Source organism: Chlorocebus sabaeus, chromosome X (assembly GCF_047675955.1).
Source record: "Chlorocebus sabaeus isolate Y175 chromosome X, mChlSab1.0.hap1, whole genome shotgun sequence".
In the NCBI taxonomy this organism is placed as follows: domain Eukaryota; kingdom Metazoa; phylum Chordata; class Mammalia; order Primates; family Cercopithecidae; genus Chlorocebus; species Chlorocebus sabaeus.
In genome coordinates, this window is record NC_132933.1 from 82377887 (window position 1) to 82396082 (window position 18196).

The 18196-nt window shown below is 47.8% G+C and overlaps 1 protein-coding gene across 7 annotated transcripts in view; it reads right to left on the reverse strand.

The window, feature by feature from the left end:
• Nucleotides 1-1753: 1753 nt before the first annotated feature.
• Nucleotides 1754-18196, reverse strand: part of DLG3 (discs large MAGUK scaffold protein 3) — a 57057-nt gene continuing 40614 nt past the window's right edge. For 4 of the 7 annotated variants that reach the window (XM_007991996.3, XM_007991997.3, XM_007991999.3 and 1 more), the window contains 10 exons: nucleotides 14988-15164; nucleotides 14676-14751; nucleotides 13795-13894; nucleotides 10034-10075; nucleotides 8673-8723; nucleotides 7968-8069; nucleotides 7196-7368; nucleotides 6665-6774; nucleotides 6253-6344; nucleotides 1754-5080 (listed from right to left, as the gene is read on the reverse strand). In XM_007991996.3, coding sequence (XP_007990187.1) covers nucleotides 4974-5080; nucleotides 6253-6344; nucleotides 6665-6774; nucleotides 7196-7368; nucleotides 7968-8069; nucleotides 8673-8723; nucleotides 10034-10075; nucleotides 13795-13894; nucleotides 14676-14751; nucleotides 14988-15164 — 1030 coding nt within the window. In that variant the 3' untranslated portion in view covers nucleotides 1754-4973. Of the gene's footprint in view, nucleotides 5081-6252; nucleotides 6345-6664; nucleotides 6775-7195; nucleotides 7369-7967; nucleotides 8070-8672; nucleotides 8724-10033; nucleotides 10076-11807; nucleotides 11854-13794; nucleotides 13895-14675; nucleotides 14752-14987; nucleotides 15165-18196 lie in introns of all 7 variants that reach the window. The other 3 variants (XM_007991995.3, XM_007991994.3, XM_007991993.3) reach the window with 2 other exon arrangements.

Below are 18196 nucleotides of genomic sequence, written 5' to 3' on the forward strand. Positions count from 1 at the left end.
AGTATGCGTACAGCACACAGTAAGCAGGAAATAAATGTGAGCTGCTACAGTGATGACCAAAGTCCTTACAGGGTATAATACAGCAATCAGGGTGGGAAGGTCAATTCTACCTACAGGGTGACAGGGAAGAAGAGGTGGTGGTTCAGTAAAGTGAGCACTGAGAGGGGAATTCTTGAACTGAGTCTCGAGATATTAAGAGGAGGCCAGGCGTGGTGGCTCACGCCTGTAATGCCAACACTTCGGGAAGGCGAGAGAGTAGGGGGGTCGTTTGAGCACAGGAGTTGGAGACCAGCCTGGGCAATGTGGTGAAACTCCGTTTCCACAGAAAATACAAACATTAGCTGGGCCTGGTGGCACACGCCTGGGGTCCCAGCTACTCGTGAGGCTGAGGTGGGAGAATCACTTGAGCCTGGGAGGTAGAGGCTGCAGTGAGCTATGATCACACCACTGCACTCCAGCCTGGGCGACAGAGACCCTGTCTCTCTCTCTCTCTCTCTCTCCATCCCCCGCTCGGTCTCTGAGTCTTCCAGGTTAAGCAAGATGGGGCAGCAGCGAGGGCATTTATGGGCACACAGAACAGGGCTGTGGTGCATTCAGGGAATTCAAATGCCTAGAACAGAAAGGGACACAGCAGAAGAGACAGGAGAGAAAGCCTGGGGCTGATGGTGGAAGGGCTATGCTAAGGAGCTGAGACTTCAACTTCTCCCTGTGGGTGGCAGGACCCATGGGAGGCGTAGCGCATGAGACAGATGATTCTGTCATCTTGGGCAGGACTGGCCGTAGGCAGACAGGAAGGCCAGAAGACAGAGTATCCTCTCACACATGCGCTTCACTGGGAGAACGCAGGTCTGAAGCCCATTCTCAAACCACCCACTTTCCATTTCTTCCAAGTGTTAGGTATGTATGCTGAGACTACCAGCAGAAATGGTGGAAGGAAGGAAACACGGGTAGTTCATTCAAGCTAACATGGAAGAAGTCAGTGGGCATCACGTTGTGCACAATGGGAACAGCTCTGCAGATAAAATCCAGTTGGGGCTTGTTAAAGCAGCTTTGCTATTTTCTGGCAAAGAAATGAGGTATCGACACCCTATTCACTGGGGAGGAAGCGAGGTATGCAGGAGCCAGTACTATTTCTTGGAAGTGACAGGGGAAGAGGCTTTTGAGGAAACAAATTTGAGCTTCAGAATGTTATTTGCAATGATGACAAAATGTCCTAGAGGTGCCAAGGAAATGGCTGGATGGATAAAAGGATTAGTGGAATCAGGGCCATGAAATCCTAGGTGGGAACAGGGATGAAATACAACTCGGGAATGCTGAGACTGAATGAACACTTCCAAGGCCCAGGTTGAGGTTGTCAGGCATCCAGGATCGCTTTTGACTTCAGTGCTAATTTGTCAGCTTTGCCTTGAGAAAATTCCCAGCTCTCTCAACACTTTCTCACCTAACTGCAGTGGTTAGTATTAAGCAAAGACTATCCCTGCAGAAAGGGCTCCACTGGCCTTTAGTGCTGGCTTTTCTGCTTGAGCTGGCACCCCTTCTCAGTCCCACTCTTTTTTGCCTGGCCTTGGCCTGCTTAGGATACTTTCCCTCCCCTCTAGTCTCCTCCCAAACCTGCGGCTCAACTCCCACTTGCTTCTGCATCTTTATTAGGGCCGCCCTTGAGCCACTCGACTTCTACACTTGCTGCAGGTAAGGATTTTGTTTTCATTCACTGATTTCTAGAAGCACTTTCAACTTAAGACAAAGCTGGTCGTTTGTGATTGAACAAATATTTTATTTATTCATGGGTAGACCATAGGTTTGATAATACAGTTCTTCCTCTGTTAGAGATGAAGGAGTCAAGGCATGATCAGCTGCAATGTCAGCAACAAAACCAGGAGGAGATAGGGCTCTCTCCTCCCTCAGGACACGGCACAGCACAGCACGGCACAGTGTTAAGGGTATGTCTCCTTTTGGGGTTTCCAAGTTGCTCTGTATCTTCTCGTGCTGGGGCTGAATGTTCTTCAGCTGTACCTCCACTAGGAGAACATCAGCTGTGAAGACAGAGCCTCAACAGTGTAACCATAGGCCAGATCTTTGTTCTCTTTGCCCTCAGGAGATGAATTTTCTTAAGCTCTCATGGAGCTCTTTGGGGACTCCCTTTTGTTGGGCTGCCTTCTAGCAAATGAGAGAATGTGGGAAAGCAAGCAACCTGCACACCAGAAAGCGCCACAAGCAAGAGGACTCACCCTTCCTGTGGCTCAGCCCACACACATTTCAGGTGGCTCATTCATCCAGATGTTGCTCTTGACCTTATGAATTATGACAGCACTTCCTAAGACTCCTCCGCACAAGTTGCAATGGCGCCTGCCACGTCAGAACTGCCAGAACTGCCTGCTCTAAGCACCCCTCCCCTCCTCAGAAGGCGATGGGGATGACTGCTGTCCTGCTCTGCAACTAGGCCCATCCCACCCTCATTTTTGGAAACACTGGTAGCTGGCAGGTCACTTTCTCTGGCCATTTTTCTCACCCAGTTCTCTACTACTAAATCAGGCCCCTGCTTTCTCTAACACACACCTTTGCTATAGCAGGCCTCTCCCACCTTGTGTACCTCTTGGGAAAATGTCAGCATTTTGCCACCACAGATGTGGACTCCCATCTAGTTGGTGCTGTTTGAAGCAGTGTCTGGGGCTGGGGTGGAAGACCAAGCACCCACCTTTCACAAAGGGCCTGTCACCACCGCAGGGAGCTGTACCGATCCTCAGGACGGCCCAGCTCAGCTAGCTCATCATCACTAAGGAGAAAGCCCTCTGGCCCCCAAAAGTTTGGGATGTTCTTCCCACTACTTTGCCCACGCCCTCCCTTCTCAACTACTTCAAGAAGGTCTCTGAGCCACAGTTCATTGCAACTATCGTTTATTAAAAAATATATGTCTCCTTGGAAGGAACACTGGTAAACCAACTAGTGTCATGCTTACTTTGAATCTTTGTTTCTCTTCCCTGGGAGGGGGGAGGGCTGAGCATGGCTGAGACTTCGCCACATAGTTAACAACAGAGAATCAACCTCTCTGCTCACCCCTCCTCACCAGAGTCACAGTTGGCTGTCACTTTATCCTTCTTTGCCTTCAAGTCAGTGTACTGCCCAGGGAAAGCCACTGCCCTTTCCTTATCCTCATCCTGGGTCCCATGCTTTATACAGTTAGCCTCATTCTGCTGGTTGGACAACTGTTAACAGAGTTCCCGGATTTGGCTGGTAGTGCTTAAAGCATCCTCAACATTGCCTTGCTGACACCAGCCCTAACCCAGCGGGCTAGGAAACAAATGCCTCAACCCTAGGGCCAAGCACTTCTCTGTTCTCCCCTGCATCGTCCCTCCAGTATGGAGGCGAGGGAGGCACGTTGGCTTCAAAGGAGCACAGTGGGGTGGGGGAAGACCTGAACCACACCTGCTGCCTGCACTTGTGGTGGTGAAGATTCCCTTGACCACAGTCACTGCCATCAGACTCTGGGAAAAAGCAACAAGGTTTCACAGCTCACCAGCAAGCGAATCTTAGCTCTACAGCTCAAATGTACAGCATAAAGTCTACTTTCCTCTTGAAGAAACCATAAGCTACCAGCTGTTGGGGAGGGGCTGGAGCAGAGCATATGAAGCAGCTGCAAAAAAAAAAAACCAAATCAAACTCACGACGCGGCTGGCCAAGCAAGCCAAGTGCTGTCCCGCCATCCCAGCACAGAACTGGAAGGCAAATGACTCCCTGTCCCTGTTGGTGGAACCCAGAAAGGAACCTCAGTGGAGTCCTGCGTGTCCTCCTCTCAGCCCAGCCCCTGCTCTCCCTTCTGCTGACAGGACAACCAGGCCTGTGTCACCTACTCCATCACAAGGCCTGGCTCCTTCAGGACCTCATAAGCCTTTAGAACCTTGGCAAACTGGATTCTATGCATTCACTTAAATAGTAAAAGTAAAATTTGCAATAATGAAAAGGCTGACACAGTAGCACAACATGGTTTTGGTTTAACAGCAGCTTAAAAAGGAACAAAAAGGAAACCTCTCATGCAGACACATCAGGTGGCATAAAACAATAGGCAATTCCACGCGGAGCATCATTAGCCATTCTCTCTGTCCACACACAGGACTGGCTGCACCTCAAGGGCAGCAGCTGCTTTCAGGTCAAGTCTCTAACCCTCTCACCCCAGGCAAAAGCCCTTTCTCTCAGGCCTCAGGCTGACCCCTCCTAGCTCTCAAGAGAATGACCAAATGCGAGTGCCCTTAGTGCAGCACTTGCTACCATCTTCAATCCCTTCCCAACCAGCTGGGATAGAAGATGCCATCTGATTGGAATATGAAAATTAAAGCATTTCTCTAATAACATAGTACCATTGATGAAGTCTCCATAGATTTTCTAACCCAAATGTGTGTGAATATATATATATATTATATGAGAGTGTATAATATATATATATAATAATTTCTATATATTTTATATAAATTACATATATATATCTATATATAAATAAGATACTTTCTGTCGCCATTACGTTGCACCGTTCAGAGCTGCAAGACAGCAGTACAGATAGGGAGAAATGCCCAGGAGCATCTCATCATGTGGTGCATTTAGCTCACTTCACAAGCCGTGCAGCTGTCCAGAGTCTGTCTTTCCATCAGTCCTCCTCTTTTCTCTTCACTTCTGCTTAGTTTTTATGAAAACAATGGCTCTGATGGATTTTGCACCTGTGCTAGCGCTTGGGAAAGGTCCATGCAGGAATGGGCACAGTCACATGATGAATGAGATGGCATCATCCCAAAAAATAAACTGAAACAAACAAAAAAATTTAAAAAAAAGAACAGGACTAGAAAACTCAATTTTTTTTTGACATATCTAAAAAAGGGGACAAGAACAGTAGCATTTGTTCTCCCCATGGGGACAGGAATGAAGAGGGAGGAGGGAAGAGGGACTTGATTTCTTCTGTTCACAAGAGAATGGTTGGAGGGGATTCTTCAGAGTTTTTCAGGGGATGGGACCCAAATGTAGTGCCCAGACTGGTCCTCAATGATTTGTTTGATTTTGTTATAAATCTCTTCCAGTGAGTCACCCTGTACAATGGCTAAAGTGAAGAGGAAAACAAAATTATTACTGTGGTCCACAGCACATCCCCCAAACCCAGCAATCCTGCCTCTCCCAACAATCCTACAAGTCCCCCCTCCACACCCCCAACCCCTCACATGAAGGACATGTTCCCAGGAGTATGGGTTTGGGCTTGGGTTCACTGGCTGGCTGCCTGTGTGTTCAGGGCAGTAAGGGCAACCAACTAGGTGCCCCAAGCCCAGGGCTTGAAGTCAACTCACTGAGACAGTGAGACTAAGTAGTAATGACCAGAAAAATGTGTTTATTCAAAAGATGTTTATTGAGCACCCACTATGTGCCAGACCTTGCAGTTCATGTTGCTCTTGGGTGCCATAAGGCCAGCAGCTTGTTATTCTAAAGCAGCCTTACTAAAAGATTTGGAAAACTGCAGTTCTCCACAGAAAGAGCTGAAAGCCACAATTTCTGGCAAGAGGCAGTGCTCCTGGGCCCATTGCATCTGCTATATGTCAGAGGTCAGCCCAGCAAACAAGGACATGGATGCTGATGGTAAAGGGAGCTCTGAAGACCCAAGGTGTGTGAGGACATTTATGAATTCTTTACACAGTTAACCTAGTGTCACCACCAGCTAGAATGGATTCAGCACTGCCTTGCATGCATATATGTATCTATCACTGTACTTCAAAAGGTGAAGAACGTTATTACATAGAAACCTTCCCAATGTTTCAGGAACTGACCTTCTAAAGTAGATGATCACACACACACACACACACACAGAGACAGGCACCCCAACAGACAACTTGAACACCACACTGAGGAATCATCATCATCAACAAACGTTTATTCAGCACCTAAACATGCAAAGCAAAGTACTGGGGGAGGGAGAGGGGAGCTGAAACGGAGGGAGACAGAGTAATACAGGGAGACCACAATCTAGTAAGGACAAGACAAAATGAACAAACCAACAATTCAAGGAAGCATTTGGTGAGTGGTTTATGCTATAAACTGGCTGAGCTGCTATGGCTGGACACGGGGAACTTGAGTGCTTTGGAAAGGTTTGTGCTCAAAAGCTTAAAAGCAACTGGAAACTCCGTGCAAGGTTTCTACATTCTGTCTACACCGCTTTGAGACACTTATAGAAACAGGTACCTGGCTAGTCCCCCAGAACCCCCCGCAGGGCAGCAGGAGTCTTACCCGTAAAGTACTCTCCAAACTCCTGCTCCAGTTTCATGGCTTTGTCATAGATCTTATTTGCTTGTTCATATGTCTGCCTTCGGTTCATTTCCCTGCCAAAGACAGAAGAAAAATAGTTCCGAACCAGATCTTATGTTCTGATTAACCATAAAGGATTACTCCAGGATCCCTAAAAGTCTGCTAAGCTGCCCTCTCAGAGCAGCAGTGGCCCATGGCTAACTCCTCAAACCTTCTGCGTTCAAAAGTCCAACCGAGAACATATGCACAAGCCCTCAAAACAGGAGCGCCCAGTGACCAGAGCTGGGGCACAGAGTTTCTTTCAAGTTTCTGCCCAGCAAATCACTTTCTTCTCCATTTCCCTTCCAGACCCGATCTTAGCTTGGTGTGTCTGAGTTCTCAGTTAAACACTTACATAAGGGCTTCAATGGACTTGGGCTTGATGAAAATGGCAATGGGGTAAAGTTGTGCTTGCTGCAGTCTCTTGATAGCATTGCCGGAAACATCTAAGATGCAGTGCTTGCCCTGAAAAAGCAGAGATTGTATCAGCCCAGTCACTCCCTATTCACTGAGCCCCAAGCAGAAATCCAGTGACATTCTAAACATCCACCTTGGCTGGGGGTGGGGTTGAGGGGAGGGGCACCAGGGCCACCCAAAGTGGCCTAAAACACTGGATCCCTGAAGTAGACAGGCCCCACTTTTTGCTCCTATTACCCAGAAAAGGCCACATCTGTCCAGGGTCCCCTATTCCCTGTTGGGTGATGCTCTGGGGTGAGTTGTATGAAGGAGACAGATAGCTTCGTCAAGGGACTGGGAGTATGCAGAGGTGCTATGGCTTTGGTCAGCAGCACTGTTGGGCAGCTCCTGTGTTGGAAGGATAAGGATCCAAGTGGAACCTTGGCGTGAGCATTGGCCTTCCCTTTGAGGCCATCTCCTCTACACTTACCCTCTCTGCAACTGCCCGCACTGACTGGATGCTGGTCCCATAGAGGTTATCATTAAATTGGCCTGCTTCAATGAACTTGTTGTCCTGAATATCTTTCTCCATTTGTTCGCGCGACACCACAAAGTGGTAGTCTTGTCCATCCACCTCATTATCACGTCGAGGTCGGGTAGTATCTGAAGGAAAAAAGGAAATGCTTTGTAGCCCAGGGGCAATGATCCACCCCAAGTCAAAAAATACTGAGTGGTCCATTCTCATCTGGGTGGGTCACTGGGCCACTCCATTTTTTTTTTTTTTTCCTCAAGTAAGTGGGAGAAAACAAGCAGTTGGGAAACAGTTTGTCTGGCCTACTTCTCTTCCAATCTCCAGGTCTCACACAGGGGGCTATTTGCTTTAGCTTAAACTGGACCAGAAAGGTGAGCTAAGGCATGGCAGAGGGTGCCAAACTTGGTAGAGGAGACAATAAACCTAACAAACTGTTCATGGAGTCACATCAGCACCACTTTGGCTGGGCCTCCCTATTTGTCCAACCATTCCCAACCATCACCACTGAAACTTCCCCTCAAGAGAGTGAGCAGCCAAGCCTGATGGCTTAATCTCTCCAACCCCATCAGCTTTTGGGGAATATATTGCCACCTACTCTTTTCCAGGGTGTCAAATGTACCCTGTCCTCAAATAGCCCTAGAATCTGATCCCAGACCTTTTCCATAAAACATTACAGGAACAATTCCCAGGGCACCAAGCCTCAATCCTCTGGGCCTTCCTGGACTCTTACGTGGCACACAGGATCCAAATTTATGTGGAAATTCGGAGATCAGGTCATCATTGACTCGGTCCTTCATTGGGCCCAGGATGATCACAGGCCTTGCATAGTGAACTAGAGAGGGAGAGCATCGAGACAGTGAACAGAGGCCCCCACCAGACAGCCTGTCCTACCCCTGAGTCTGGCTAGAACACAGAGGCTCTGGAGCAGAGACTCAGACAGGGTAAAGCATCTTCAGCCATTGTCTGGCTTTTCAACAAAAAGACATCAAAGAGCCTTCAATTTGAGAATATCTAAGTTCAAGGCAAGTCCGAAACCGGAAGCTGCTCCCCTTCTAACACAGTCAGAAAGAATCTCTGCACTGACACCAGTAACTGAGCAAGGTTTTTGCAGAGCAGCCACTGAAGGGAAGAACCTGGACCTCTCTTTTAGCAGTGGCTACATCTACTGAAATAGACCTTCCTTGTAAATTTGCCCCCTCCTTTGGAAGGTGTCCTGGCAGCAGGCAAAGGCACAGAGAGAAGTGCACACTGGATGCACCCCCTTCCCTATGACACTAGGAAGAAGCAGAAGAGAAGAAGGAGCCCATGGGCTGGATGTGCCATAAGTCGAGCCTTCCTCCTCCTCCAGGTCCCTCCCTCTGCTGCCATAGCCACCCACTGTATTGAGCCCCACGACCAGACCAGCACAAAGACAAGGCTCTCAGAGGGGGCTTACTTTCTTGCCGTGTCACTGGCTCATATGACAAAATAGCGTCCTCTTGTCCTTCTGCAACAAAAAAGGGAGATAGGTTAGCACCATATGATCTGCCTTCTTCTGTACAACACTCCCCGCACTCCTCCCCTGTCAGGACACAGCCTTATCGGGTGGTCCTTGCTACCACCTGTGATCCTTTCTGTTTTCTGCTGGTGAGAAAGCACAGGAAACCCTTCACTGGCTCTGAGACAGGAGTCAGCAGTTATCTTGCTCAGTGAAATATCACTGGGCAAGGGGCCAAGGGGCCAAGGCCCAGAAGCCATGAAACCTCCACCCCAAACCACCCCAATTTCTGAGGAACTCTTCTTGTAGGTAACAAGTCAGCTGTGTGCAGTAGCCCCCTCGCTCTAGTAAGAATGACAGGGACGCTTCGACTGGTTGAGATGCTTGCCTGAGTCCCCTTCATCTACATGCAGGGGAGTCAGGGCACATACCCAGGTCCCCAAAGCTGCGGCCTAACTTTGCCCTTTTAAAGGTCTACTGACCCACCTCCTGCATTGGAAGCAGCATCCAGAAAAGTGGCACATGGCTCTGCTAAGGTCCCCAGTGCCCTTTAAGAGCAATGCTGAGCCTGCTGTCTCTTTCTGGTGGAGCTCCATGTCGAGCCTAGCAATGTTAAGGTTTTCCTAAAACAGTCATTAAGCCACTTGGTGCTGGGTGCCTGGAGGTCCCAAAGTGGCTGATGGCAGTCCCAGGGAAGACAGTGATATTTGCATCAAGGCACACAATGCTTGCTAAAAGGCTTCTTCTGAGCCTAAGACTCCTGGGCAGATTTTACAAGGCTTCTAGCCACCATAGCTCCTGAAAGACCAGTGCTCCCAAAGTTCATGAGGTTTGAATTATGGTTTCTCTGGTCTGGTCACAGGATCTCCCAAGGAGAACTTGGCAATTACCTGATCCTTTAACTGGCCCCAAAGGCAAAGAGGTCCTAATGACCTGGAAAGGCAGATTTAGAGCAGTGTCCTATAGGAGCCATTTTTCTTTTGGTCTCTGAGCAAATCTATAAATCTGGCAGCACCTATGGCCCACAGTAGCCATGGCAGCGATTTACTCTTTGGCAGTTTACCCTTTCCAGTGCCAAGGATGCTTTTAAGTCAGGTCCTGGCCAGAACTCTAGGGCTTATACTCTCCTTTAACCCATGGGGTGAACCCCAACCCATAAGGAGAATGAACTGGCCACAGCATTTCCAGGATCTCAAAGTGTACATGGCTAAAAGAAGCACCAGCCTCTGAGCAGCAATGGCAGCTGAGCGACACTGGAATGAGGATGGCTGGGATACACGGTGGAGCTACATGACATGGAAGGAATGACACACACTTACTGGAACTGCTTTCGCTGTCACTGGTGTTGGATGTCACTCCCTCTGCAAGCCAACAAGAAAGAGACTCCAATTCAGAACACACCACTGAGAGGTCACATGCAGCACAAAACTCAAATTCTCCAGGAGCGAGACACTAAGCTGCCAACTGAGTCAGGCCACAGGAGGCCTGCCACATCCAGGCTACCAACTGGAAGGCACAGCTCCAATCCTGAGCCCCTGGCCCTCTCGTACTTGTCCCCAGAGCCCTCTTGGTCTGCCAAGTCCCTCCCTATGCGCTACAAGTCATACTTCCTTCAGCAGCATCCTCTTCACCTGAATCAAACAAATTGACCTGGATGGTTTCCAAGTCCTATTTCAAAATGCATCGCCCAAGGCTAACAACAGGAAAGAAAAGGCAGTGACAGGAGCAAAGAGAAGTCCAGGGACCAGTCTGCTCATGGGTGTCCCCCGCCCGACAGAGTCCCCGAAGTACAGAACCATGTGGCACTCCACAACTAAGAGGCCAAACACTGGATGGGTTAAGCAGACACCAGGCAGCGCTGCCCCGACCATTCGGTGGGATCCCCAGCCTTCCTGCCACCACTCCAAAGCAGGAGAGCTTGGCTTCAGTGGTGAGAGGGGAAGCACTTCCATCCACCACCAGACACATGTCAAAACACAGACAACAAAACCAACAAAAACACCTTGAGGACAAGACAGCCCTCCTGTCTCACACAGCTGGGATCTGCCCATCTCTTAGCGGTGAGGGAAAAGAAAGCTCAAGCGGAGGAGCAGCGCTCACAGGAGGCACAAACAAAGCCCGCCCATCCAAGATGACACGCGAATGAAGATGAGACATGGACACACCAAACTATGGAGAGAGATGCTGCTCATTTCAGCCAAGACCACACTGTTCCAGACCATGATATGCTGTGGCCCCCCCCAGAAAGGACTGGCTGAGTTGCCACACATGGCTAGTTCCTGAACAATCCCCATAGGCAACTCCTTTGCTTTTGGCCTTCATTATTTATTGAAGGAGAGTATATGCTGACAGAACCCATTCGGCAAGGCTGCATGTCTGTGCACCCTTGCACACGGCAGGATGGCCACTAAGCCTCATCATCTAGGTCTTTTTCATTTTCCACTCTAGGATTCTTTTCCAGAAAGGAAAATGAGGTCAGAGTTTTCCTGAGATAAAGCACTAACTATATATGGTCCATAAATGGTGCCGAGGCCCCTAGCAGACCAGCTCAACCCCTTACAGGTGCTCTGTGGGAAGCCCACCGGTGCTGTTTGCTGAGGCCCTGGATCTGCTGGGACATCCCAGATGCGGGTTGGGAAAAGGGGGTCACAGTACCCTTGCCCCTAGTTAGAGGGACTGTAAGAGCTGCAGTTCCTACACCCAATTCTTTAGCGTGGTATCACTGGAAGAAGAATCCAACCAGCAGGACCCCTCCCTTCGACAATAGGCTAGAGATTAGCTGAGTGGTTACCTTGGAGAAATATTTCAAGCCCATTTCACTTCTAAGGTGGGACGCCAAGCTCATGCCCTGCCACTTTGAGTAGCAAAAGGTAAACAAAGGCATGAATGATAGGGACTTATTTGGGTACTAGGGATCCAGAGCAAACATGTAACATTTGGAGCCACATGCACTTCTTCCTGCTGTGATGTCAGAGTGCTCACAAACACTGCCCTCCTCTCACCCTTGACCCTCACCCATGTCCCCAATAGCCCCACCCCCACTATCTCCATTCATGCCACAAATACAGTGAACGGTGTGTAAGTTGGACTTACTCAGGTTCTTTGCTCCATAATAATCGTCACTTAACCCCGGGAAGTCCTGATTTCACAGACAGCAAGGGCGGAGAGAGGACGAGCGGGAGAAGAAGAAGGGGGAAGGGGAAGGGATGGGAGGGAATGGAAGAGAGGGAGAGATTTGGGGAGAAGAGAAAAAATAGAGAAAAAGACAAGGGGGGAGGAAGAATACAGAGGCAGGTGAGCACTAGTGACAGAATTATGAAACACCATGAAGACCTAGCACTATAGTAAGGCCAGGAACTTTGCCACAGAAAGAACATCCCAGGGCAGATAAGACATCAAGACTTCATGCTGCCCAATTCGTTGCCAGAGGGCCTTGGAGTAGACTAGCTTTCTGAGGTGTCTACGGCTATAGGCCAATGGGACAGGACAGGTGACACTCCAAGGCTTAGAGCACCTGCTTTGACCAAATTTTGGTTGTGGAGCCCAGGTCTCTGTTTGGCCCTGAAATCACCATTTCCCTCCGCAGTGCGTGAAAGAGCAAATGCCCACGTGTGCCAGGTAGGCAGACAGAATTCCCATTACCTCAAGAAGCTTTCGCTCAATACTGATTCACTCGGTTCAAACTCTTCAGGAAAATTTTCGCATGGTGTGGGGTGTGGCCTCCAAAGCTGCCCTGAGCCAGGCAGACCTTGGGGGATGAGCTCAGCTTCTGGAGAAGCACTAGGCACTTTCAACTCTGTCGTCCAACAGATACCCCCACCTCGCCCACCAGGCGGGACCACTGAGCAATGAACATCCCCCCAAGGCTGGGCTTGGCATGGAGGGACTCTGGGACACTGGGACTTATCTGATGAAATTATGGTGACATCACCTCAGGCCTCTGACTCGGACTGTCTCCTAACTGCTCATGAGCAGAGCCACCTCATCTATGGCTTCTCATTGAACTACTCCAGGACGATGAGCTGTGGTTGCCATCTGGATGAGGGCACCCTTTTGTCCACCAGGTACCACCCAGATAGCAACGACTTACACATACCATGACCGTGGACCAGGCTGGCCTGACAGAAGGACATTTCCTATCAGAACCAGTCAGTCTCCTGCCAGCCCCAATAGCCCAAGACCCCAAGATCCCTCCATGTAAGTCAGAGGAGTCACTGGTAAATGAGAGATGTTTACCACTCATGATGAGACAAATGAGAAAACATTTTTCAAGCCAGACCTGGTGTTTAAGGTTAGGGTTGGAGCAGTTAATTGCTGAGGCACATGGTAGAGCAAGAAGATTTATCAGGATTAAATTTCTTCTTCAGTTGAATTTAGCTCAGTGTGACTGCTCTTCCTACCAAACCAACTTTGTGTTTTTCAACAGATCTTTATTTGAACAATGTGGAGCAACACTCCTTCCGTGTCAATTCATTTAAGCAGGAAGGATTCTCCTGGGGAAACTGGCTCTGTAGGCACTCTAGGATGACAGCAAGTCTGCTGAGAGTTGTGTGGATATCCTGTATGCTTATGCACGTGCCTGGGATTCCGGAAGTAGCCCCAACTCCAGGGATCCTGGGAAGAAAAGGCTCTTCTCTTGACATACATGAGTGAAGTTAAGGGAAAGAAAACACAAGAGGAAGAAACCAGGAGAGCAACACCGAGTCCCTAGACCTCGTTCTCTTGAAAAACCATTTTCCTGACCCTGACACTCTAGCTGAAAAACCGTTCCTCACCACCACAGCAGAGCTCTGTCTGGCACTTCCATTGCTAGTGCCAAGCACTTCCTGGGACCCTGGGACCAGTCCCACCTCAGTGCCTTCAACATTCATTCTAACTGAGGAGCAGGACAAATAAAACCCAACATCTTCTTATGTAGACCAATTTCTGCCCTGACTCTGTAGATAAGCAGGTGCACGCACACACAGGCATGCACGGGGCCACACGTGGCCCTGCCCAGGCTTCTCCTGAGGGAAGGGCAACTGATGACGAGAGGACAGGGCTGCAGACGGCCTGCTCTCTGGACTCTGCTGCTACTTACGTTCCTGTATGCTGCTCTCCTGGGCCATGTTTTCTTTGCTCTTGTAAAATGGAAACTTTCGAGAGAGGCGGAAACTCTTTTTACGTTTCTTTTTGATCGACTGTGAAAGAACATGAAGATGGAGGGGAAGGACAGAAGAAAAAAAAACAGAACAATGGATTTTAAAGCATGCAAGAAAAACTAAAATGGAGACAACGGTGAGCTAAATAAAAGACCATCTCTCACAAATGGAGTCTATGAGATTAAATGAAAGTTGATGTAAGAGGAAAATTATGTTTACAAGAAAATGTTGTAGGGATGTTAGAGGTTTCTACCTAACCCAGACTCATAACACTCACTGGTACTTCCTAAAGAACAAAGGTCACTGTAGCCTCCTGGACACATGCCCTAAGGTACCACTGATATACACAGAGTCATCTACTCCACGTCTCTCTTCCCTCTACTGCTCCAGAAGTTCTTTGGCCTGTGAAGCTCATAGAAAAAAAGGGGTGAATAGAGAGCCCCCCTGCCTCAGGTGGTCTGAAGGGAGGTGGGAGCTCTGGGACTGGGCTTCTTGGCTGGATGCTCTGACAGGATCTATAGCCAGGGAGACACCCATGAGTGGCTTCATTTTCCCCAAGCAAGTCAGCCTTCCAGACAGTCCAACTCCAACACATCTTCAAGAGCCAGTACCCAGGGGGAAGGAGCACAGACTAGCTGTGGACTTTAAGAGCTCCCTCTCTGCTTTCTGAAAAGCAGTCAATGTTCTGACAGGACAGAGCCAGCCCCCTGAAAAAGAGATTTTCTTTTGTGTTCCCCAGTTCTCCTACACATCAGACTAAATTCCAAGCTTCTCGCCCCTCTTTACCTACTGGCTGATTTCCTTGGGAATCCCCACTTACCCTGTTAGACTCAATCATCCCCGTCCTGGCATGGAACTTCACAGTTTTCAATCGAGCTCTTTCTTTCTTTTCTACCCTGTTTTAGAATCAGAAAGAAGTCCTGTTACTGCCAGTAAATGGTCCAGCAGTGGGTTGCAGCAGGCACAGCAGCCATTTTTTTGGCTCACTAAGTAAAAACTATGTTGAGTACCGACTCTACCAAAAAGGAAGCAAGGCACAAATGTTGTTCTCAAGCAACTTCTAATAGGAAAACAAGAAAGAAATACCAGCAAGAGGGCAGGAAAGGCCTTGCTCATGATCATGATGACTCACCTCTTCTTACTGGGGATCACACCGATCTGCTCACTTTCTCCGTGTGGGGTCACCAGCCTTGCCTGCCACCACTCATCATCAGAGGCATTAATGACATGAAGAATGTCACCATAAGAGAAGCTGAGCCCCTGGCTTGGCAGGCAGCTGTCCCGAGTCCGATCATAGTCAAACAGGGCCCTGAAAGGCACAGTGAAAGATGAAGTGATCATCCAACCCTAAATGCCAAGACACTGGCACCTTGAAAAGATGGAAGGCCAACCCAAACAGCACAGACATAGCAGCCTCACAGCATACTAGAAGGATGTCTCCAGGAGACCACATCCTTCTTTCTGTGCCAAAGTGGTAAATATGCACTCCCTTTCAAAGAAACATCTCATTCTCCCAATAAGAAGCATAAGAGAAAATATTTTACAAACCCCATTTCCTCTTGGCTTCTGGATGCAAGACAAAAGTTCAAAGTAGAACTCATTCAATAGCCCTCTCCCTCACCCACATCCTAGGAAACTAGCTCTAGCAGGGAGCTTTCTCAGTTCACAAACATATCTTCAAAAAGTAGCTAAAGACAGGACAAAAAAATGTTAACTACAATCCCAAACAATGACTGGTAAACACTGCCGAAACACTAAAGAAAGGGCCCTATGTCCTCGGGAGTCCAAAGAAAAAGCTAAGACTGACGCTGACCCACACAATGGTAGGGTTGAAAAGAACCAATGGGACCCTAGAAGTGCAGTCTCTTTCTCTTACATATGGGGAAACAGAGGCTCAGTGAGGAAAAATAGTTTGACCTAGATCACACATCTAACCAACCTGGGACAAAACCCAGGTCTTCTGACAAGACATGCTGTTGTGACATGCTATAAATGATGCAGAGTAAAGAAGTAAAAGGCAAGGTGGGAGAAGGTGCGGAGGGAGCTATACAATCCAGGTTTATGGAAAAGGACACTAGCTTGGCTGCTGCTAGAAGTCCTAGGAAATGGTATTGGAAATAAAGGTCTGAGGCAAATTTTGGAAGCCCTTGAATAGACATGATTTAGCAGCCCCTGGAAATCTGAGAAGAGTGACACATCGAAAGAGCCTTACGAGGTCGGGTGCAGAGGCTCATGCCATTATACTTTGGGAGTCTGAGGCGGGTGGATCACCTGTGGTCAGGAGTTCAAGACCAGCCTGGCCAATATGGTGAAATCCCATCTCTACTAAAAATACAAAAATTAGCTGGGCGTGGTGGCACACGCCTGTAGTCCCAGCTACTCAGGAGGCTGAGGCAGGAGAATCACTTGAACCTGTGAGGTGGAGGTTGCAGTGAGCCGAGATTATGCCACTGCACCCCAGTCTGGGTGACAGAGTGAGACTCTGTCTCAAAAAAAAAAAAAAAAAAGTTTCTACTTTTCACATCCAGTGGAACCTGTCTTTATATAGAGTCACCACAAATGGGTGATTTCAGTAAGAAGTTTGTGTTTTTCTATCTGCAATCTAGGCTCTCTTCTTCATATTCTCTTAACAGAGGTGTTTTCACACCTTTGCACACACAGCCCAAAATCTAGTTCCAAGACTTCGACTTCTACCTGCAATACTGTGGCCTTTGGCTCAGTTGGAAGTTGCAAGTAAAACACACTATCTTACCATATGCAAGCCCAAATGAGATAGGATGTAGCAAAACCATGAAGAGTGAAATACCCACCTACTGCTTAAAGTTCTTGAAACAGAGTTCTTAAAAATCAGTGTCAGATGATTTGAAAATGAAAATACCCAAACCCTAACAAAAAGCCCCTTTTTTACCCTCAGTTTACACACTCAAAGCAGTCAGGAGAATGGCAGAGGCAGCAGACAAGGAGGTGCTGTCCAAGAGGTGCATTCTGGGCTATGTGTGACAGAATCAAAACTGAATGCATTTTCACTGCCTGAGTCCTGCATTTCCTAAAGCAAGGAAGACATTCTGTCAGTCACTCCTACTAAGAAGAGCATCATGAAGCAACCTCATTCTCAGTGACAATGAGAAACACTGGATGTTATTATGGGTTTCAAAGATTAGAACAAATACAGTAAGGAAAAGAACAGAACTTGAATTAAGCACAAATTAGTTTGGTGAGGGAAGGAAGGAAGATGTTAAAATGAATTTAGGAGGCTGGGAGCGGTGGTTCACACCTGTAATCCTAACACTTTGGGAGGCCGAGGTGGGCAGATCACTTGAGGTCAGGAGTTCGAGACCTGCCTGGCCAACATGGCAAAACTCCACCTCTACTAAAAATATAAAAATTAGCCAGGCAGGATGGTGGGTGCCTGTAGTCCCAGCTACTCGGGAGGCTGAGGCAGGAGAATAGCTTGAGCCCAGGTGGCAGAGGTTGCAATGAGCCAAGATTGTGCCATTGCACTCCAGCCTGGGTGACAGACTGAGACTCCATCTTCAAAACAAAACAAAACAAAATAAAACAACAAAAAAATTAAAACACATACAGCACAAGCTAAGTAAAAACAAAATAAACACAGATCAAAGTCAAAAAGATTTTGCCAGTAGTTAACTCTGCACATTGGGAATTGTACTATTTGGGCTTGTGTTTTTAAGCACAGCATGTGTTCCTTTCACAATTTTCAAAAAACATTAAGTCAATTAAAAAGAAAAAGTGGGGAAGCAGATATATCAAGCACTGGTGTGAGTCATTTACTTCAGATGAGGAACACGTTTGGTTCTAAGTTCCCTGGCAAACAAGGCAAAAAAGGAAGTTGTCTAACTCTAACTTCCCAATAAAAAATGGTACCCAAGTCTATCTGGATTTTGTTTGATGAATTTACGAATGCTGAATGAAGAAGAAATATGAACAGGATGGACAATGCTTTAAGCTATGGTTTTGTAAAAGACATAGAAATGTAGTATCTGAGGTCTGAGATTCTGAACTGGACTATCATTCACAGTTGAGAATGCAAAAAAAATTGAACAAGAATTTCCTTTTCTATCAATCAGAACTGCAAATACAAAAAGAATTTTGCAGACTGCTAAAGCCTCAGAGGTCATTTTGTCCAACTTTCTATCTGATAAAGGAAATCCCTTAGATATTCTCTAAGTTTCTTTCCAGCTCTAGCATTTAATGAGTCTGGGTCTTTCCTAGATCTTCTCTACCAGGCCTAACATTCCCAATTCCTTCAACAATTCCTTTGTCGTAACTTTGATTTGTTTTCCAAACCCGTGATGTGGATTTTCCCTAAATCTACTTTGC